At 36.0% G+C, this 23,694-nt stretch overlaps 1 protein-coding gene across 1 annotated transcript in view; it reads left to right on the top strand.

Moving 5' to 3' along the window:
• LOC149411554 (uncharacterized) overlaps window positions 1-23,183 on the top strand; it is a 57,449-nt gene extending 34,266 nt beyond the window's left edge. The window contains exons 3-4 of the mRNA XM_089646678.1: window positions 17,088-17,198; window positions 23,067-23,183. Of these exons, the coding sequence (XP_089502804.1) occupies window positions 17,088-17,198; window positions 23,067-23,183 (228 nt within the window). The remainder of the gene's footprint in view (window positions 1-17,087; window positions 17,199-23,066) is intronic.
• Window positions 23,184-23,694: the final 511 nt, after the last annotated feature.

Raw genomic sequence — 23,694 nt, 5'->3', positions numbered from 1 at the left:
TTGGTTCCATGTAGGCCCCGCGACGGAGGAATCTTCTCCTGTTTTGTTCCCTAAAGGCCCCACAAGGGAAAAAAGAGTTTTTAAATGGTCCAATTTTCATCCCACGAGTATCTAGAGAAATAGAAGATCTACTCCAGCAGAGCTGGGGTAAGGTCTAAATACTCATGGAAGCGACCCTGTTTCTCGGAGGCACCGTTCATGACACTGTTCCCCAGGTCATTCAGCCTGAACACGGTAACTCACACCTTAGCTTGGGATGGCTATTGCAGGTCGCGTTTCCTCTTCCTGAGCGATGGGTTTGCCACTATCCCTACGTTATCAATATATTCTAAGTCTGAACATGACTTCAATTTTGCATGATACAATTTTAAATTGTGCTCGTTCAAAGAAAATTTGTTTATAAATTCACCTTCTCCATCTCCAGAATTTGAAATGTGGGAATTGGGCACCCTTAAAGGGTGAAAGCCAGAAACGTAAAAAAAAAAAAAAATGTATATATAAATAATTTTTGTATGGTTTTTTGGGAATACGAAAAATACCAAAACAATAAAGTCTCTCTTTTTAAATTACATTGTTCATAAACGATCGTAGATTCAGATATTTTGGGTACCCCCGCTTGTCACGGAAAGGTTAACCTCGCATTGACAAAAAACAGAAATCTTTTCTGTTTATTTTTTGATTTTCAATCATTTCGACGTTCGTATTTGATGGTAAACATAATACATGAAAAATATGCTCTGTGAAATTTGAATAATAATTGAATGGTATCAGAGACGCAATGTGAGCAATATGAAATCTTAAATCAGAAAGCGGTTTACTGGGTTCAGGGAACAATCATTTATACGCAGCCTTAGGCACAGAGCTGAAATTTACATTATAAAGGTTTTCCAAACGTAGGTAAGTCCAATAATTCTTTGCTGAATTTTTTTCAGAAATTTCGAACCTCGGCGACGTTTTGAGCTTAATATTGTTTGCCCATTCTTTAAAGCAAGAACTGTTTTACAATGAGGTAAAAGACTTGTGTTTGGGACCTAGTTATTAAATGGCCAAAAAGTGCAAACAATATTAAAAACTAATAAAAAATATTGAGTTACACAGAGAAGTATATATTACATGTTCCCCTTCCTTTATTAACTGAGCGTAGTTAAATCCTATTTTAACGCTCTGTAAATTTATTTGACGTTCCGTTTCCGGCTTAAGATTCAATTTTTTTTTTCAAACGTGAAATCATCGTATTTATTTAGACTTTCTTGCTTGATTTTTTTCAATACTATGGTACCTATCTACCTACCTACCTGAAGAAAGTATGAAGAAAAAGATAATGACATTTCTTTACATAAATTGCATGATCCCTTAAGGCAATGCCATACGAAGTAATGCAAAATCATGTGTTTTTGGTTTGAAAATTTGGTCGCCTAAAAATGTTTCAGATGCTTTAATTAAATACTGCGAGTAGAATACATCTTGGCCTTTAAAATAACGAGTAATTTTTAGATATGTCTTTTTATAAGCCCAGAAAAAAATAATGTTTAAGGCCTATGAAAACTGCTTTTAAGTTCAAAATTTCCTACTTACGAACCCATTTTCGGTTATGATTTTATTTTAAAATGTGGAAAATTAAGTTATTTAAAAAAGGATCAAAAAAAATAAAATATTTATGCCTAAACATACACAAAATATAAAAAAAGGCACTTTTTGGCCATGTTTTTTTCTTGCATAAATCAAAACAGGCGAATGGTGTTAAGCGGGAATTTAAACCTTATCGCCATCTACGTAAGGGTTGTTGTTGATAGCGGCTCAATTTAAAATATTACACGACGTAGTGCATCGCCTTAAGTAGGTACCTACTTACACATCTTATGTTTCATATAAAATTTTGGTTTTCGATTTATTTAATTATGTGAAAATTATAAACTTCTGTGGACGCAAGGTCTACACTGTTCACAGAAATACCAGTAATATTTTACAAGAACTTGGTAGATTGTGTGTGAAGCCTTTAAACCAATTACATCACAAATTTACTTAAGCTCGTGTGTGTGCCGCTTCTGTGTTGTTATTTCCGCCCCAACCATTAACCAGTATCTACTGTATACTGTATACTGTCTACTTTCTACTGTCTACACGTTCCGCTCCCAAACACCTCCCGCCGCGCGTCGTTCCTGCGCTACTTGCACTGAGCACCAAGCACGGTAATCCCATTGGCCAGGCGGTGAATCGATCACGTAGACGTAGGGTACGGTGTACGAAGCTTGAGAGCCTTATACCTTATTCCCCTAAGGCCTCCGTCTACTAGCGGCTGGTAAGGAAATGGCTATAAATACTTTCAGCGGCAAACAGGTACTGGAGTATTGGTAGTAGACTACTTACTTAAGGGAAAATTTAAAATTATTCATAAACTGTTCTTACATAGATGGTGCTAATTTATACATCAGAAAATAAAACACTTAGCAAGTTATGCTTTAAAATATTTAGATGAATTGTTTGTTTGCGCCAGTACATACGGAATATGCATATGAATAAATAGTTTTCAATATTTATTTTTTGGTACTGACAATTCGTGGTGAAATTCCATTACAAAGAGGTGATTTTGCACAAAAACGGTGCTTTATACAATATTATTATTTTAAGTGAGGTGACAGTAATTTCATAAATACTCTATTTATTTGGAATATTTCATTTTGTTATTAAACACACACAAATTCTCCGACCTTCTGACAGCGTTTTTGTGAAATATAACGGTCAATATTGTAACATTTTGTATTGTATTTGTAACATTTTATATTGTACTTGTAACATTTTATATTGTACTTGTAACATTTTATATTGTACTTGTAATATTTTACATTGGTCTAGTAACATTTAATATTGTACTTGTAACATTTTATATTGTACTTTTAACATTTAATATTGTACTTGTAACATTTTATATTGTACTAATAACATATTATATTGTACTTGTAACACAGCAATGCGAAATTTGTCCCAGCTCTTTTGAAATCTTTATTTTGCACTTGTTGCACATATGCACCAGGAAAGTCTCGCTAGTAGATGATGCTATTTGTCTTTCTCTAGTATTTCAACAGATTTTGTTCTCTATCTATAATATGCAATCTCCGATAGTAGATTCTTGTAACACTAGTATTCTTTCCATTTACATTCGTGTTCAATAAGTATCAGTAATAAATACTTACCAGTGGTCATAAATTTACCTATTATATTTCTTTTCCAATGGTTTATTTTTACGAGTAGGTACATAGGCGACTGAATAAACAAACATTTATTTTGCACTCGTTCCTTGTTTGACCTCACTAAAGAAGATAACATTGAATTTATTTTCTTTCTTTTTTACTAAAGGTAAACATGTGTTTTCAAGACAATGTTTTTATATATTTATGCAAAGCACAAATGATAACAAATTATTAAAAGCAATAATATTAGCCTGAACCCAAATATAAATTGAAAAAAAACTTCTGAGAAAAAAAAATGCCGCTGACGGGAATTGAACCCGCACCTATTTATCTTCTTTCGTGTTGTCGATGTACAGTTATTGATAAAATTCGTACGTTTCGTCAAGACCGGCGGAATGTTTAATATTGAAACAGCTTTGGGAATATTCCATATCCCAAGGTCTCGTCTCGAATTTTGCCATCTCTCTTGTTCCTATCTTTCCTTCAAAGTCTTACCTAGCAAGAAAGAAGACTTCAAAATACCTTCTTGGCAGTGACATGGCAAGTGTTCAACATTCATTATACTGTCGTTTCTTAAAGGGGATCGTTATTATCATTGCACTCGAAATCCTTAAATGGTGATACGTGTGAAGTGATCATCACAAAACGAAAGCAGCAAAAAGTAACGATAAGGAATTATCCTTAAATGGTGATATATGTGAAGTGATCTTCACAAAACGAAAGCAGCAACAAGTAACGGTAAGGAATTATCCTCAAATGGTGATGCATGTGAAGTGATTTTCAAAAATTAATGCAGCAATAATTAACGGTATGGTATTTTCCTTAAATGGTGATATATGTGAAGTGATCTTCACAAAACGAAAGCAGCAACAATAACGCTAGGGCATTATTCTTTTCTGTTTCTCCATAGATCCATATTTCATCGAGATCAAATGAGCTTCATTCATCTAACTAACTAACTAACTAACCATCACGCCGTTTCCCCGCAGGGGTAGGCAGAGAGGACGGACCGCCAAACAACTCGGTCTTGGCACACACTTCTTGCCTCATTCACATTCATACATCGTCTCATACATACTCTTCTATTATTCTGACTCTTGACATGGCCCGACTCTAGTATCTGATTCACTTGATCGTGCCATGTCTTCCTCGGGCGTCCCCGACTTCTGCTACCATTCGCATTTGCATCATATATCCTCCTTACACTCCTATCTTCGCTCATTCGCTCTACATGCCCAAACCATCTAAGCGTCCCTTTCTTAATCTTACTCATTACGCTTACATCAGCCTTGCACTCTTTGCGGATCTCCACATTCCTCACACGATCAAACATGGTTTTACCACACATACGCCTCAGAGATCTCATTTCAACAGCATTCAATCTACTTTCATCCTTTCTTTGCCAGTTCCATGCCTCACTTCCATACATCAAGGTAGGTACCAGCACTCCGTTGTGGACTGCTAACTTCGCTTCTTTGGACAGTTTTTTGTTAGCGCCAACGGCGTTCAGTCCTCCATTAACGGAATTACCTGCATTTACCCTTCTTTCAATATCTCTGTCAGCCTTCCCATCTCTCGTAAACATACTTCCTAAATACACAAACTCATCCACCTGCTCCAAGTATTCCTCATTCACAATTATATTGCACACTGTTTTCGTACTCTCTCTTTCAAACACCATTACTTTAGACTTACTTACATTCATCATTAACTCATTCTTCATGCATACTTCGTTCATCCTAGACACGAGAGACTGTAGATCTTCTATACTATTAGCAATCAGCACCGCATCATCAGCATACAACAGGCAACATACTTTCAAATTAATCAAATTCGCGCCCAATCCCACCTCTTTCAATTCTTGCATACAATTATCCATGTATAGATTGAATAACCACGGTGACATTACGCAGCCTTGTTTAACACCTTTTGTGATATCAAACCACCCCGTAAAACCACCGTTTACCCTAACACATGCAACGCTTCCCTCATACAGAGACGCGATTGCCTGAGTCAGATATGTATTCACTCCATACTTGGACAACACCTTCCATAGCTTTTTCCTGTCGACTCGGTCGTATGCTTTTTGTAGATCTACAAAGGCACAGAAAAGTTTCTGGTTTTTTGCCAGAAACTTCTCAGTGAGCATACGCAATGAGAAGATCTGGTCCATGCACCCCCTTCCACTCATAAAAGCACCTTGCACATCCCATATTTTGTCTTTTGTTTCCTTTCTTACTCTTTCAATCAAAATTCTACCATACAGCTTGCCAACTGAACTTAGCAGGCTAATAGCCCTATGATTCCCACATTCCATACGTGACCCTTTACCTTTGTATAATGGCATAATCACAGCCCTTCTCCAGTCTAAAGGCGTATAACCTTCCTTTAAACATTGGTTAAAAAGATTGCACAACCATGTGAGAATTATACGGCTACCTCCTTTAAAATATTCAGCAGCAATATTGTCAAACCCGACAGCCTTACCATTCTTCATACATTTAATCGAACTTTCTATCTCATCCATGCTAATTTCGGTAACATTCACTCCATCGTCATTCATATCTGATTCACCGCTGGAGTCACTGTCACTCACTTCGCTTTCGAAGACTTCCTCGAAATAATCCATCCATCTCTCTTTTATTTTTTCCTCATTCGTCAACATTTTTCCATCTTTTGATTTTATCACTTTCATGCTTCCGTTTTCTGGGCCACTCCGGGACCTTTTGACTTCTTTCCAAAACAACTTAATGTTTTCTTGGAAATGGTTTGTCATTTTCATTCCTTCTTCCTCTTCCAGGCGTTTCTTTCGTTCTTTCACTCCAACTCTTACTTTTTTCTTACATTCCTTATATACTTCTTTCGCTCGATACTTCTCTTCGCTGGAAGCACTGCCAGCCGCAATCAGACATAACCATGCTTTCTTCTTCTCTGAGACCAGTGCTTTAATCTCATCATCCCACCATGCATCACCTTTCTTCCTACCTTGCGTACTTATTCCACAAACCTCCCTAGCAGATTCACAAAGACACACTTTTATGTGGTTCCATGTTTCGTCTATGCTTAGACCATCCATTTCCTTCGCATTCAATCTTATCTCTGCACAATTCATATACTTACTTCTCATATTATCATTTTGTAGTTTTTCTATTTTGACTCTTGTTGGAGTTAGTACCGTTTTCACTTTAGAGCGCCAACCGCGAAAGAGGTTTACTCTTGACACTACAAGAAAGTGGTCAGTTTCGACCTCAGCCCCTCTGAAAACTCTTGTGTCCTCGGTAACAGCTCTCAACCTAGAGTCAATTACTACAAAATCAATAATTGACCTCTCATTTCCTCTTTCCCACGTATATTGGTGGATACCTTTATGATCGAAGAAAGTATTCGACACAAACAGGTTCCACTCTAAACATACTTCAAGTATTCTGTTCCCGTTGTCATTCGTTCTTTTATCCCCAAACATACCTAAGACCGAATCAAATCCGTCACGTCTAATTCCCACCCACCCATTCAAATCGCCTGCCATTATAATCCTTTCGTTCATATTTTTTAGTCTCATTACATCATTCACACCAGTCCAAAAATCATCTTTCACTTCATCGCTTTCAGAATTGACAGGGGCGTAGCAAATAACAAGAAACACCCTTGTCAAACCGATTTTAAATCTGATCCACATTATTCTCGGACTTACACATTCATACTGCAACATACATTCAATCATTCTGGGAGACAGTAGCGCTGCAACACCTTGACAAGCCCTCTCCGTATCTGGTCTCCCAGACCAAATGACGAGCCTATCATTATGCTGCATTGTACCGCTACCCTTTTTCATACTCTCTGTTATACACAGTACGTCCAAACATTTGCTCACCATTGTATCACATAGTTCGTTCATCTTTCTTTCCATTCCTCCTCTAATGTTCCATGTACCAATTCGGCATTGATCACGTTCCGTCCTCCTCTTTGCGCCACCGAAGGGTTGGCGATGTGATGGATAGCGAACCTCATCGACATCTTTGTCGGCCATTCCCTTCCAAGTACTACATAAACATCTTACTTATACAACTTAACATATCGTTACATACATAAAAAAAAAAATACATATTTATACGCTTAATATAACATTTAACTTAATCCTAAACTCAACCAAAGAAAAAACTGTTCCAGAATGACTAAACAAATAAACTACCACTAAAAATAGATATTTTATCACTGTATAATTGTTTTAAAACACTCCATGTAGACAGCAAACCAAAGAGCGCGGGTTCAGTCCGGTTTCATCCTTCATTTCCGATGTCATTATTTCACGCGCGGAAGGGCACGAGCGGTGGGGAGCGGAGGTTGCGGCAGGGGTTGCATGAGTCGCCAAATGACTCTCTTCTTGTCCGGGTTAAGGGTAGATTCCGAGAAACGACGATTCTGTGGCCTAGGCAATGTCATATGGCCCACATTCTATAACCGCACTGTATGCGTCGGACAGCGGGGTTTGCAGTATTGGTGCGGGTGGACGAGGGGCAAGGGGCAAGGGCCGAAGGGATGATCACATCTGGTGAATGTTCAAAGCACTGGTCTCGTATTATACACATTGGAATTCACACATCTTCGGATTAACAATATTATTTGTCACCTATTCTTAAAGTCGTTATACGTCCACACTGGTCACAGAACAATTAGTTTTTAGTACACTTAAGCAACTTGAACACAGTAAGGAACATTTATTGACACTTTTAAGGGCGGAATATATGAAATATCCCTTGTAATCATCGAAGAAAGACGAGACCGACCAAAACGCGTCAGGCTGCTCCGAGAGCCCGACACAATTTTCCATTACAATTTAAAGTCAATTTAATTGCAACGTCATTAAACCGCATTTACGCGTAAGCAAACATCTACTTGACAATCACGCCAGTGACATCGACTGTAAATGCTGGCTTCCTCTTGGGGATACAATAGGTAAGGATTTGCTAATGAAACATAGACTTCACGAATGTCGTCGGAAAACAGACTGATTATACCAGTTGTTTTCCTATTTATGGGCTAAAATTTAACAGTTTCTACACATGTTAATGTGGAGTAATTATTCTTATCTTTAAACAGGATGCATGTTAGCATTAAGGAACCAAGAAAAAAATTGAAATTTAATTACTACGGTTAAATCCCATTTGACATATGAAACATGTCCGGTGATAAACCTCATAAATGATTCGTCGTCGTAAAATGTGTGATAACAGAAAAATATCCATTTCCTTAATTATTTAAATTATATTTAGGTACATCATCTGCTATCCGATACAAAATATGTACAATGATACATAATAGTTAGGCATGCTAAACAAAACAACATGCAGCAGGTATGCTTAAGTAACAATGTACATTTTGTCCAAAGATTTACGCTACACTATAATTAATAATACTGCGAGCCTCTTATAAAACAATTAGACTCATACCATGTTTTTTCTTACCCCTAAATTAACGCATTTTAAAAACAATTCACGTCTTTAGTCAATGTATGAACACACTGGTTTTTCACACTCTGTGGACATTTCTTATTTGATTTTAAAAATATGAAATTCGTTCCCAACAATTAATATAACCCTTTCATGTTTAGATTAATGTGAAGTAGGAATTTAATTTAGCAACTCCATAACTTGTAGGCATCAAATCACGTTTTACTTTTTTTAGGCATTAAAACACGAAATAGTAACTTATTTTCCAAAGAGAATTATGGACTCATCAATCAGGACCGGAACCAGAACACAAGAACAAATTTATAGAAAGACGAAATTCAAAATGGTCAAGTTAAAACAGGAGCTACACTCACTCAATAAATAAAACAATAATATCACATTTCGACGAAAGTTTAATTACTTTATTTATGCCCGTTGATTAAACGAATAAATTCTAAGAGTGACCATCTTCCTATCTGATAGTATTAATGTCCCAACGTCTGGACGATGTAGGCCCTGTGATTGGTCAAATTCAAATTGTGTTTAAATAAGACATTAAAAAGTAAGACACGATTTCATACTGAAATAGAATCGCCACATGTAATACGATATTTCTTCAAAAATATCGTTTCTGCTCATACAATTTTTGGATAATATCGAAGAAAATATGTCTTAGAAAGTTCATAATCCATTGGATTAATTACATTACAGTGAAAATTATCCACAATTACGTGATTACGTTTGACGATTGACGAAAAAAGCACGCGTTAATTCAATATGGCTGATACCCGATACGCACCGCGGCAATAGGTGGCCGACAGAGCGCACCTCTGGCGGTGTAATAACGAACCAAATGACTGGCGCGTATATTTAAATATGCAAAATTACTTGAACATCAAGCGTTTAATAATAAGATTTCTACTGGAAGTTTATTTCAACTTTGCAATGGCATTTTTCATTGTAATTTATAATTTTTTTTTTGCTTATTAATTACATTTGATTTTATATTGACATGTTTTCTAATATCTAAAATTTCAAAATTATTTATTTGCGATGCTTTAATCCTGAGTGTCTATTGCTCATCCTGAGTGAAGTATTTTATCGAAAGTGTGATTCAAAAGATTATTTGCAAACTCAGATTCACTATTTCGATTTAGAACCCTGAGATGTTTTTTAGTTCTGACTTCAAAGTTTCTATTGGTAGGGCAGGTAGGTATTGGCAAAGGTAGACCTTTGTAAAATAAATTACAATTCAGCCCAATTGAGTTTATAAACTCATGATTTTTTGTTTGATTTTCGCCATCTTTATTAATAAAAATATATTTATTCATTCTGTTATTAGTGTAAAACGCCGGTTGAATAGTACCAGGAATGTTTAATATATCATTTTAGAAGTGTCGTTATCCACAAACAGAATTCTACGCCTTTGTTTATTTATATCTTAAGAAATAGGAAAAAAATACCGTTTGAAGAGAATATGTTTATTTTTTTTATTTAGTATTTCAACTATCAATTTATTAGAATAACCGTTATAAAATGTTATTTGTCTTATGAATTTATTGTTTTATGGTTATATGCAATTTTTTTTTCAGGTCTTAAAATACTTCACACAGGATATAAAGCATCACAAATAAATAATTTAGAAATTTTAGAAATAAGAGAACATTTTTATTAAAGTAGATGTAATTAACAAGAATTTTTTTTTCTAAACTCTCTTTTAAATATTTTCCCACTTAACTGGTCTTTCATATTGTAATTCCTAATTCTTATAAACCCAGCCTACTCTTACCCTTCCCCCCTCCTTCCACTTCTTTTTTCCAATTGTAATCTATATTTAATTTTTGACTTCGGTGTATACTTCGTTCATGAAACATGTATTGGTTGTAATAAAGTGAAGTTAAAAAAGTTATTTGTTTTTTAATAAAATAAAGTTTAATTGGATAACATTATTTTAACTATTTCCATTGTATATCAATGCAAACGTACATAATAAAATGTAAACATTATATTTATTTATAATTGGACAATTTGCATAGCACCGCTTTTGTGAGATATCACCTCAGGGGCGCTATATTGTAATAATCTACCTTTATATATAGATTTTTACTCTTCTGACGAAGGTGTATATATAATCTAACTTTAAACTTTATTAGATACGGTAACAGTTTTAGGTAAAGAATTACCACCAGTTGGAGTAAAATTCACACCTTTTAATTAAACCGACTGCTAATCACATCGCAAAATTACCCTCCTTTTATCCATAAACACGGGTACAATTAATCAATATGTAATAATCTATTATTTCAGTCAACTTTGTTATAACTATCTTTAATTGTTGTGACAAACTATACGATATTGATTCAACTTATAGACATTGACGGTTGTAACACATATTGAAGCACTGCAAGTCTCCTATGAGCAAATTATATTATTTACCATAACAGTTAATATCAGTTGTAGACATGTAGTCAATAATAGTGTTTCATTTGAAATAATCCATCACAAATACGTAAAATTTCATTTATTCAAACAACTGTCATTCTTATTATGCCTAAATTGAGCACGTTCATTAACTCCTTCCTGTTCCGTGTTTTAACAATATATACTGACCCTCTCTCTGTGAATGACCTAATATCTATCTATTAAATGTAACTGTTGTTAGTATCACTTAAACTGGGCGCAGCCCAACGAAGTGCCGCCCGCAGGGCCTAGCAGCAAAAACTTAGTTGGTTATTAGTCTATTTGCTGGCATTAATTTGTATGTCTTCGATTATTATTTCGTCTTAACTTACTAATTTTTACTTTATTTTCAAAGAAATTGCTATTCTAATTTAGTTACCTATATGCCTTCTCGGTACACTTAATTTGAAGCATTTATGTATGAACATAGATTGATACTCACAGACAACCTGTGAGTACCTGAACCCCCAACAAAGTTAAAGGCGTTTACAAATACAATACTGTAATCATTGTTTTTCGTTTCTGTTCAAAACTGTTCCCAAACCGTCTGGAGCCAGTAAAATTATGCCATCTCTAAATGCAGTACCTATATTGTGAATCGGAAGGCAATGGGGAGGGAAAATAAATTATATGTATGAATGTTTAGATCTAGTTACCAAAGACAGCGGTAGCCATTTAAAACAACGTTTCAATTATGAATCCAACGCCTTAAATTTTTGTTTTACACTAGCGCGATATTTATCTATCAGTATCCGGTATCTTTCACCCTAGAATGTACAGCAATTAAACTATGTACATTAAAGGAATGAATTATGAAAAAACAATGATGAAATAAAATTTGCTTCCTCACGCCGGAATTAGAACCTGCGACATCCGGATGGTTAGTTAACAAATTTGTGGAAAAGTTCTAACACGATCCGTACAAATGCTAGTCGATCGTCAGGCTTCATTATTTAATACTTGGTTAGGGACCTAAGGCAATTTTCGTTACATTTGACTTAATAATTTTATCATAATGAGAGTAGGCATCCTTAACTCTTGACAGGCCAAGCCATGATGCCAGAAAAATGTCTGTAACCATGTGGGTCTTCCGACGACCCAATGCATTTTCTGTCTTACGGGCTTTTAAACTATAGAAATCGCAATTATTCAGTCAATTATTAATGGTAACTTATATATTTGCGCAGAAATATGTAAAATACTAAAATGATATAATAAGTATTTAAGCTAATATAAGGAGGATGGTAATTTTGGGTACTATCTACTCCCTCTCTTGGCTGCGGGATAGTTAAAATCTCACACTTAAAATATTTTCAAAATTTTGTTAAATTTTGATGTTGATTTTATTTACCTCTATTGAAAATATCATATATATTTTTACTTTAATCCCTTAAGCCCCGCATACCCGATTTCAACCGATTTATTAGCAGTTTCTCTTCAACTTTTCAAGTTTGTAAGTTCCAAAAAAAAAAATTTAAGATAGTAACTATACATTTATAATGCCGAAACATTAATTTTATGAAATTCCCACAGTAGAAAAAAATTGCAAAGTAAGCTCCGAAAATTATTACAAAAAGGTTTTGTTCGGTTATTTAATATTTTATAGGCATGTAAAAAATCAATGTATTTTTAAATGTAAATTAAAGTAGTTGTCGAGAGATTTTCGCTCTATTTCAAACTAGTCGTGTTTTTTTTAATAATTAAACAATTTTCGTTTAATTATAATCGGTTTTTTTTATATTAGCGCGCTCCCTCTAACATTCGTATTTACTTATTTCCCTTTCAAACCATCTTTGAACGTTTACTACGGGGCATTAGTGCAAAGCGTGTAAAGTAATAGATAAATTGTTCTCGTCGATTTATGACAGCATAATGTTATTCAATGTCAAAATTTAAAAAAACCTTACACAAGAAATTTCCATTTTTAAGCCTTAATAATTTGTTAAAAATGTGTGTAAAAATTCAACTCGATATATTCTCGTTCACTCCAAGTATATATTAAATCATTTCAATAATCTTGTAAATTTGCGAATTTTATAGCATCTTGTAGGCATTAAATTACGCTTATAAAGTATTATGCGTTGTGCGAGAAATATGTTTTGTCAAAATATTATCTTGAAACAACAAAGTATAATTTTATGTTTATGAGGTTTTTATATAACAGTATGTTTTACGATCGCTTTTAATGTATTTCAACCCTTCAAACAATATTCGTTTATACAGGGTCCGTCGCGGGAATCATGAGGTTTTCAATTAAGATGTACTCAGTCAGTTTTTTCTTGTTGGGAAGTAAGAGCTTCACAGATGCACTCATAGAGGGCAGTGCATAGAGCTTGCGTGAAAGTCCGTAAGATGGCAGTTAGTGGCCAGTAGTCGCCAGAGCCAGTATGAATGCTCCCAGGCAAACTTACTGTTCTCGACTATCTTTGTCGACTATCGAGTCACCATTGTAACACGCGAAGTATTAATACATCCCTGATTTACCACAAAGAACCAATTATTTATAATCTCCTTCCAGGAGAAGAAGATTTTCAAAAAGATTTATTTATTACCAAACATAGTATAACTAAAAACCGAGTATAACTAAACTGAAAATATACTACCAAAACATCCGTGGACTACGAACAAAACCAGACGATCTACACGCAGCTCTTCCGTCCCATCATCATGACGTATATGCACTTACGGAAACCTGGCTTGACTCTGCAATAAAATCATCTGAACTTGGACTTGCTAACTACAAAATTTTTCGTTGTGACAGAAATGCCAGATCAAGTTCAAAGTCAAGAGATGGAGGTGTTTTAATAGCAATTAAACGAAAGTACTCATCTAGGAAGTTACCGACGAAAAACAACAACATTGAACATTTATTTGTGCAAATCTCTACTGGAATGGAAAAAATTATTATTGGAACCACCTACCTACCACCACTCCGATATTCAAACATACAGAAACCATTGTGAAGACGTTGAACATCTCTTGTCAAAATATCCAAACTCAAAACTTGTTATTCTTGGAGACTACAACCTTTCAAATCTAAAATGGGAATCCAACGACAGCGGCTACATCACAAACGAAAGAGAAAATGACAGGGCACGAGAAATCTTGGAAACAGCAAATTTTTTTAAACCTGTACCAGCACAATTTCATCTATAATAATAACGATCGCTTACTAGACTTGGTACTATCAAACATCCCTAAAATATCTGTAGAACTGTCTAATGATCCGCTCCTACCTGCCGACAATCACCATCCTCCCCTATACACGAAATTAAACATACCCCGTGATAACGATGCCAAACCTGAACAAAAAACTCTGAACTTTAAACGAGCAGACTTTGACTCAATTAACTGCCATCTCTCAAATATAGACTGGTCTTTTTTGTGTGATGAAAATATTGATAAATCTTTAGACATACTTTATTTTACATTTTCTAACACTATTAAATCCTATGTACCTTTTTACACGCCGAAAAAGTATACTTACCCAGTTTGGTTCTCATCGGAGCTAACTGCCTCTCTTCAGCAAAAAAAAGACAATACAAAAAATTCAAACAAAGCAAATCCATAGCTGATTATATAAACTTTAGGGAAACTAGGAAAAAATGTAAAGATCTTTCTAAACATTGCTACAAAATGTACATAACTATCATCGAGAATAATGTTTTTAAATCCAAAAATCTCTGGAAATTTCTAAAAAAAATATACAATGAAAACACGGATTACCCACCAATAATGCAAATGAATGGAATCAGTGCAAACAATACACAAGACATTGTAAACCTTTTTTCAGATTTCTTCAAAAACGTATACGATGACGAAACCCCCGATGATAAAATACCCGAATACAAATTTAGTAATACTACACACTTAACAAATTGCCATATCACACAAAAATCTTGCGAACAGAAATTACTTTCCTTAGACACTGAAAAATCTGCTGGCCCAGACAACATTCCACCAATATTCCTTAAAAATGCTCCAATGCATTATCTAAACCGCTTACAGTACTATTCAACCGCCTCTTGTTCCTTGGATATTTTCAAGCCGCTGGAAATCGAGCTTCATTACACCTATCCTCAAAAAAGGAGACGACACTGACATAACCAATTATCGCCCCATTTGTATACAGTCAGTACTTTCTAAGCTTTTTGAATCAATGGTCCTTGGTGAAATCTATCCCAAATTAATAAAACTAATCGACCAAAAACAACACGGTTTTATCAAAGGTAGATCAACCGCAACTAACGTAACAATATTTCAAAACTTTATATTAGAATCTTTTGCAAAAAATAAACAAGTCGACTGCATATATACAGACTTTTCAAAAGCATTCGACAAAGTATCCCATAAACTACTAACCCGAAAACTATTTGCCCTAGGAGTAAGAGACAACATGCTAAAATGGTTCACTAGCTATTTAACTAATCGTAAACTATTTGTTAAAATAAAATCTTTGCTATCGAAAGCTTTCTGTGCGACCAGTGGCCTACCGCAAGGTAGTCACCTTGGTCCCGTTTTGTTTCTCATTTTCATTAACGATATAACAAATTGCTTCGACGATGTCGAGGTATTGCTCTTTGCTGATGACATCAAGCTATACAAAAAAAATAACTGATGTAAATCATTGCCAAATACTACAATCAAATATTAATAAGTTTAAAGATTGGTGCGTACAAAATAATCTGTTTTTAAATGTAGACAAATGCAAAACCCTGACTTTCTGCAGAAATAAAAATCCTGTTTTATTTGAATATTCCATTAACAATACAGCTTTAGAAAGAGTCACGGAAATGAGAGATCTCGGAATTATTTTGGATGAAAAACTAAGTTTTGCCAATCATGTCCACCAAATTGTAAACAAAGGCATGAAAACACTAGGCTTCGTATTAAGAAAAAACTAAAAACTTTAACTCCATACAAGCCATTAAACTGTTATACATATCTCTAGTTAGAAGCATAATTGAATACAACTCAGTAGTTTGGTCTCACTCTTACAAAATTCACATTAATAACATTGAGCGAATACAAAAAAAATTTCTGCGTTTTATAAATTTTAAATTAAATATCCCACTAGAAGACTTACAATATCATTTCTTATTAAACACTCTAAAAATACACACATTGGAAGACAGGCGTAAAATAAACGATTTAACTTTTTTATTCAAGATTCTAAACTCTAAATTCGACTGTTGCGAACTTCTGCAACTCATAAACTTACGAATACCTACAATAACAACACGACAAAATACACTATTCCACTGCAACACACATAAGCGAAATTACATTGCGAACTCCCCAATACAACGGTTTCACACTATGGGAAACCAATACTTAGGTGATGTCGATATATTTAACATTAACTTTGCGAATTTTGTGGATTATGTAAAAGACCTATTTCAATACTATTCCTAAATGGAAGTTATATTTTTGTAAACCAGTCAAATCGCTGTATTTTTTAATTTATGTTCTTGATATTTTTAATTTTGTTTCTCGCATATACTTATGTAATTTTATTTTTATTATTTCTTTCTTTTCTTTCTTATGTTTCAAAACTGTCATTAAATTTGTACCACCCACATGTAAAAGCCCTCTGGGCTTTAATTAAATAAATATAAATAAAATAAAATAAAATAGTGTAAGTTGGGATTTTTTGTTGGCAGTTTCTGTTACTTTTTATCTCTTGCCATTTACATTTATTCTTGGTTATTGCCGGTACTGGAACTTTGGGTAGCGTCAATTACCAAATACCTGGAGAAAGTCTAAAGTTATTGCGATCCTCAAACCCAACAAGCCAGCAGAGGATCCGAACAGCTACCGGCCAATTTCACTTTTAAGTACCATGTACAAACTTCTTGAGCGAGTTGTGCTCCGCAGACTTACTCCAATTTTGGAGAAAGTGGTCCCACAAGAGCAAGCTGGCTTCAGACCAGGCCGTAACTGCTGCGATCAGGTGTTAGCACTGACAACACACATTGAATCTGGTTTCCAGAAACGGCTGAAGACTGCGGCAGCGTTCATTGATCTCTCTGCGGCCTACGACACGGTGTGGCACAAAGGCCTCCTTGTTAAACTGTACGACACCATAGAGGATGGCAACACAGTACGACTCATTGAGCAACTGCTAACTGGCCGTACCTTCAGGGTTTTTCTAGGAGGGCGAAAAAGCAAAAAAATACCCCTCAATAATGGCCTTGCCCAGGGCTCAGTGCTGGCCCCATCGCTATTTAACATCTACACTCGAGACCTCCCTCACACTGAAGGCAGAAAATTTGCTTACGCAGATGACATCGCCGTCACAGCTCAAGCCAAAACCCTTAAAGCAGCAGAAGATATCCTCAATTCTGACCTAAAGGCTTTGGAAGAATATTTCCTCAATTGGCGACTAAAGCCAAATGGGTCGAAAACAGTTGCGACAGCTTTTCATCTTAGCAATTCACAAGCGGATGCCAAACTCTGTGTTCAGTTTGATGGAAAAAATATTTACCATGACCCCCACCCCCGCTATCTCGGAGTTACTTTGGACAGGAGCTTGAACTACCGGCAACACATGGAAACAGTGGGTAAAAAAACCAGGACAAGGCTTAACTTAGTTAATAAGCTAGCTGGAACTAGCTGGGGATGCGACGCCAACACGCTCAGAACAGCATCCATTGCCCTGGTTTTCTCAACGGCTGAATACTGTGCTCCAGTATGGGCTAGAAGCGCCCACACTTCCATGGTAGACGTTCAGCTTAATGCCACAATGCGAACCATCAGCGGGACTTTAAAATCTACTCCTCTCCCTTGGCTCCCCGTACTTGCAAACATAACCCCGCCAAACATCAGGCGAGAAATTGCAACACTGAGGGAATACAAGAAGGCGCTGCAAAAAAGCGCAATACCTGTACACAAAGATGTCGTCTCCCACCCGGCATGCCGCTTGAAGTCCCGAAAGCCCTTCTGGGCGGAAGGAGAGAGGCTCCTCCGATTACCTCTCACCCCAGAAGATAGGTGGAAACTTGAGTGGCAAACGGCCAACGTGGGAAATGCCCATCTCATACAGGACCCCACCGAGAGACAGCCTGGGTTCTCACTGCCTCGCAAAACCTGGTCCGCCATCAATAGGTTAAGGTGCTCCCATAGCCGCTGTGCCCACATGATGCACAGATGGGGCCTTAAAGAGTCGGCGATGTGTGAATGTGGTGCGGTGCAGACTACCGAACATGTGGTCAACGAATGCCCGCTCCATTCATTCCCCGGCGGGATTGATGAGGTTCACATGGCGACGCCTGAGGCCCTAATATGGCTCGCAGATCTAGATGTCCCCCTCTGACCCCCCACCATACGAAAGAAGAAGACATCTGTCGTGTACTCCGAATAATTTTTTTGTGGATTTACGTCTTGAAATCTTCAAGGCACTCATTTTTGTCAACTCGGGACTTGAGATATCCCCTCAAAATAAATCATATAAGCTTAGATCAGGGGAGTGAGGAGGCTAGTGAATATCGCCATATCCGGAGATAAAAACTGATCCCGTAAGACAGCCATTAATTTACGAGCTGTCTGTGCAGTTGCACCTTCTTGTTGAAACCATACTCTCCTCATTACCCATCTGTGACGTTGAAGTTCTGGGATGAAGAAGATTTGGAGCATCTTACTGTAGCGCTCGGAATTAACAGCAACAAAAATATGGTTTTCGTTAAAAAAAGTACGAGCTAATATTGTCCTCCTCCCCAATTGCATACCATACTGTTTTTTTGGACTAATGTAACTCTTGAAGATTATTTGTCTGGAGATCAAAGGTACGACGTTCTACGACATCGTGACAACCAAACTTCCCAATCTAACAGACAAATAAAAACCACCCCCGCTCTCTGAGGCCACCCACTCGGCCGCACTAGCCAATCAAAAAATCTTTAAGGCGAGAAAATACCCTAAAATAAATCTCAACGCCTTAAGTGAAACAGCCGTTCACAAAAATATTTAACGCAAGGCCATGGTGTATTAGACAGACCTATGGTTGAATTTCCCTATCAAATCTCTGAAATAAAGTGGCAATCTTAACGACATAAGTGATGAAGTCAAAAATTTTGTGATCGACCTTGGGGTTTATATTATTTTTTTCTGATGAACGTATTACAAAAATATCAAATGTTTCTCGAGGAATCCCTCGGGAAGGTACTCATTCATCGTGTAAAATCTGGTGATTACTGCTAAAACTATAATTAAATAACGTTTTATAAAATTTCAAAACCGTTTTGCATTAAACATTTTCATGTTTCTTTTTTTATTAGTCTTAAATATAAATAACTTGCATCCGTAGAGATCCCTCTAGAAACATTTGAGATTTTAGTAATACGTTGATCAGTAAAAAATTATGTTCGAGCGTCGAGCAAATCCCCATTATTAGAGTCTTATATCGCCTTAATTAACACGTCGATAATTAAGCAGAATCTTTGCAACAAATTGGCTGTCAATATTTTTTTTACAATAATACCTGCTTACGGGCCCGTAGCAAACGTTCAAAGGTGGTTTGAAAGGAAAATGTGTAAATAAGAATGTTAGAGGGAGCGCGCTAATATTAAAAAAAAACGATACTAATTAAGTGAAAAAGGTGAAAATATTTAATAAAACATGATTCGTTTGAAATAGAGCAAGAATCTCTCGACAAATGCTTTAGTTGCGTTTAAAGATACACTCTGATTTTTTCATGCCTATAACGTATTAAATAACAGAACAAAACATGTTTTTAAAAACTTGTTATTAATCGGTAGAACATGGGTATGCAGGGGTTTATAATAAAGGGTTTCCAATAAGAGGTGTCATTTTGAATACCCCTCTATTACGGTAGGTGTTACTTTTGAAGCTATTATTTTTTGACATATGACAAGTAGAAACAACGTTATTAATAAAAATGGAACGATACACGCTTCAACAACGCATTTAAATTATTAACATTCACTTGAGTAAATCAAACGCAAATCATCTAGAGTGATGAGGCCCATTTCCACCTCGGTGGCTTCATCAACAAGCAAAATTGTCGCATCTGGGGCTCGGAAAACCCAATAATTATTGTTGAAAAGCCTCTCTTTTCTCAACGTGACTGTTTGGTGCGGTTTATGGTCCGGCAGAGTCATTGGACTTTACTTTTTCGAAAATGAGGCTGGAGCAACAGTTACGGTGAATGGATCGCTATCGAGAGATGATTAATGATTTGACCGGATGACCGGAATTGGATGGTATTAATTTGAACAACGTTTACTTTTAACAAGACGACGCTACGTGCCACACAAGCAACGAATCCATTGATCTTTTACGATTGAATATCAAAATAACACCTCTTATTGGAAAACCCTGTATATATAAGTCATCAATGTCTGGAAAAAATGTCCCTACGATGGCACAATCTATCGCTTAGACGTTTTGAGGTATTTTTTTTTTGTTCGTTTTGCAAAACTGATTTTACTAACTGCGAGCAATAGTGATAGAGCTGTAAATAGTGCACGGAGAATACTCACTGATATAAAATATTGCTTAACAACTAAAAATATCTTCAAATTATTAGTAAATCTGTAAAAAACGGGATTGCAGGCCCTAAGCGATTGAATCGATTGGTTTCACGTTTAACTCTTATTATAAAAGGAAAGTATTAACACGACGTCAGAACACTTGCTCATAAAAATCATTATATTTTCGCATTTCGTCATTACATATTAATAAAGCAAACGTACGTGCATTAACACGTATTGCTATACATTCAAAAGTACTCACATTTTATTATGAAACGGCGTGCTGTCCGTATTTAACAGGATTTCAATAAATCAGCAACACCCATTTTCTATGGATGGCGTTGAACTACAAACTCTAGTTGAAAAAACTGCAAATTTCGTCACACCATAGCATCCATTCAAAGGATTCCGCTGCTTTAGCAAATAAATTTTCTGTTTCATAGTTCAAAAATTCAGTGAAACATCTATGAGAAATATTACAATGAAAACGTAAAGATTATTTACAATTTCAATGAAATCTCATAACTAAATTGCATCACTGAAGGGTTGAGCCATTAATCTTTCATTTTATGCTCTCAGATCATTCGGGTCGTAAATCCGGGAGATGTCGTAATGTTTTTTTATGGGGTGGAAGCTGGGGAAGAATGGGGACGGGAATGAGAGAGGAAAGGTAACTGCGTTAGAGCCCAGGGACCTCCGAGCCTATTTCACCGGAAAAGGCTTTTTAATGAAAGAGCCTATAAGGATGCGACGGGTAGGTGAATTCTGAAATGGTTTTAATCCTTACTTACGACAACTGTTACAACCAGGTTTCACTCAAGTTTCAACAATATTTTTCAAAATCCGTTTTCTTATTGAACAGAAAAATATTTTTTTATGTGAACACCGCACAGGAGTCTCAACTGCTCCCAACCGTCTGCAGCCAGTGAGACTAAGGCATCTCCAATTGGGGTATTTTGTGAAGCTAAAGGTAGAAGAGAAGAGAATGAAATAGGAAAGGAGGAAGGTAGAGAGTACATGGATATTCAGATATGGTCAACAATCGCGGTTAATGCCATTTCCGGTAACATTTTAATTCTGAATGGTGATTTTACTGTTAGTATCTTCCACTCTGAAACGTGTCGCAAGTATACTAGGTATATATTATTTTTAATGAATAAATTGTGAATCATATTTATCAAAAAAATTTTACTTGCGCATACCGGGATATGAACCTGCGACTTTAGTATTGCTGGTCAAAAGCCTTCCCCTTCTTTGTTATGGTTAAGTTTTTCCTGATATAAGTTCTACATTTTATGTACCTATTTACAGTTGAACGAAGAGTTTGTTTCGTGCTTCGTATGTATGCGTTATGTTGGTACCAACGCCAGTTGTAAGATGTTGACAATGTTGGCTTAACTAGCGCGTCGTATTTAGCCTGTGAAAATGTGAGAAATCTATAGTAAATGTCTTATAAATTAAATCGTTTTTTATCAGTAAACAGCACACAAAACATACTAATGTATCCCATATTTTGTAAATGATTTACGTAACCTTTAAATATTATGCAATCAAGTTATGAGTGTAACATTGGTAAGTTAATAAATGAGCTGCTTTAAAAATTTCAGTCACTCATTTTTTTGTAAAAAAAAACATGACAAATGTCATCCGAATAATCATCCCTTGAATTTTGGCGGCATAAACTAGAAAAAGTTATTATTAATATTATTATAGTGCTTTGTTTTATTCAACATTACTTCCGCCCAGTAGGCTTTTGTCATCTGTGAGGATGTTGTGTGTAGGAAGAAGTGAACATAGAATTAGGAAGAAGACAACACAGAGGCCGGAAAATTGCATGGTCATAAAAAAGATCCCTTCTCATAAAAACAATTGCCAACTGTGTACAAATGTTAGGCTTTCTAGAATTTTCCATTGAATTACCGTTAAATAAATTATGTGCCCTAATTAAATAACCTCAAAGAACAGAAGTTTTTAATTATGAAATGCTGTTTAAAAACAAATGTTAGAAAAATGAGCTTGCGGTAAAATCTGAAAATTTTGATGATGCCAGCCCGTTAAGTGTCCAAATTAGCTTAGTTCAATTTAAAGATGAACTCTCTCTGTAACTTGAAATCAGTGCAAGCAACCGCGTAGAAGAGAATAGGTTTAACAGTTTCTAATAAGATCTCATGGAATGGAAAATAGTCTGAACAAACCTGCTTGATTCTGTGCAAAGGAGAGTGGTCCATCTGATTTTCGTCTGAAATCCATTGTTAACAGACCAATTGTCATATCGAATACACAGTCGTAATGTAGGTATGCTGAGTTTGTTCTAAAGCTATTTAAATGGGACCTGCTAAATGGAGTTAGTAGAATTGATTCCCCATTAATCAGTCGGCGTAGTTTTAAAATAACCCTAATGAAATGAGCAATTCGGGAGGCGAATTTTGGTACTACCGCCACGGGAACCATTTATTAGATGACCAATACCTTTGCCATAGGTCATCTCTAGTGGTTTGCAACCTTTGGTGATGGTGATGGTTGTAGTCAAGATGCGACTGTCCACCAGCTGCTCGGGGTGCCAGATCAGCAGATTCTGGTTTAGGGAGACCCATTGACCTCTCCAACTAGTCTCGACCCATCGCCTTGCGCCGCAGTGAGAGGGATATATTCATATGTTCGTCACTCCTAGACACGCTCTCTTGATCCAAAGAACTTCCTCTCCTACCTTTTCCTTAAAAAGGATTCTTCATGCAGCATCCCTAAATATTACTAGGCTCTGAGGAAAGAATTCTTTTAAACTGGTTGAAACTAATTGCGTATTATTTTTTTAATTTTGAAAATTTTACTTGCTCAAATATAATATAGCATATTATATTAAGCTTGGTTGAATCCGTGACAGTTTAGTGATCGTATAACAGCAGTTATGAAATGAAGCATAGTTTTTTGCTACCCGCTATTAAAGTAAAGTCGACGTCGTCCGCCCCCGCCCGTCCCCGCCCATCCCCGCCCGCCCAAGTCACGCCTCAGTAAACAGTGTCTGTGAGAATTTCCGCCGTGTCCCAAGAAAGCACTTACCTGGGCGCAAGACGAACTAGGTACAGGTAAAGGATTTTTCAATTTATAAAG

The sequence above is a fragment of the Hesperophylax consimilis genome, chromosome 25 (genome assembly GCF_061612785.1).
Source record: "Hesperophylax consimilis isolate HC1 chromosome 25, BYU_Hcon_1.0, whole genome shotgun sequence".
NCBI lineage: Eukaryota > Metazoa > Arthropoda > Insecta > Trichoptera > Limnephilidae > Hesperophylax > Hesperophylax consimilis.
Note: the sequence above shows the minus strand (reverse complement) of the source record. Positions and strands in the feature narration are given on the sequence as shown.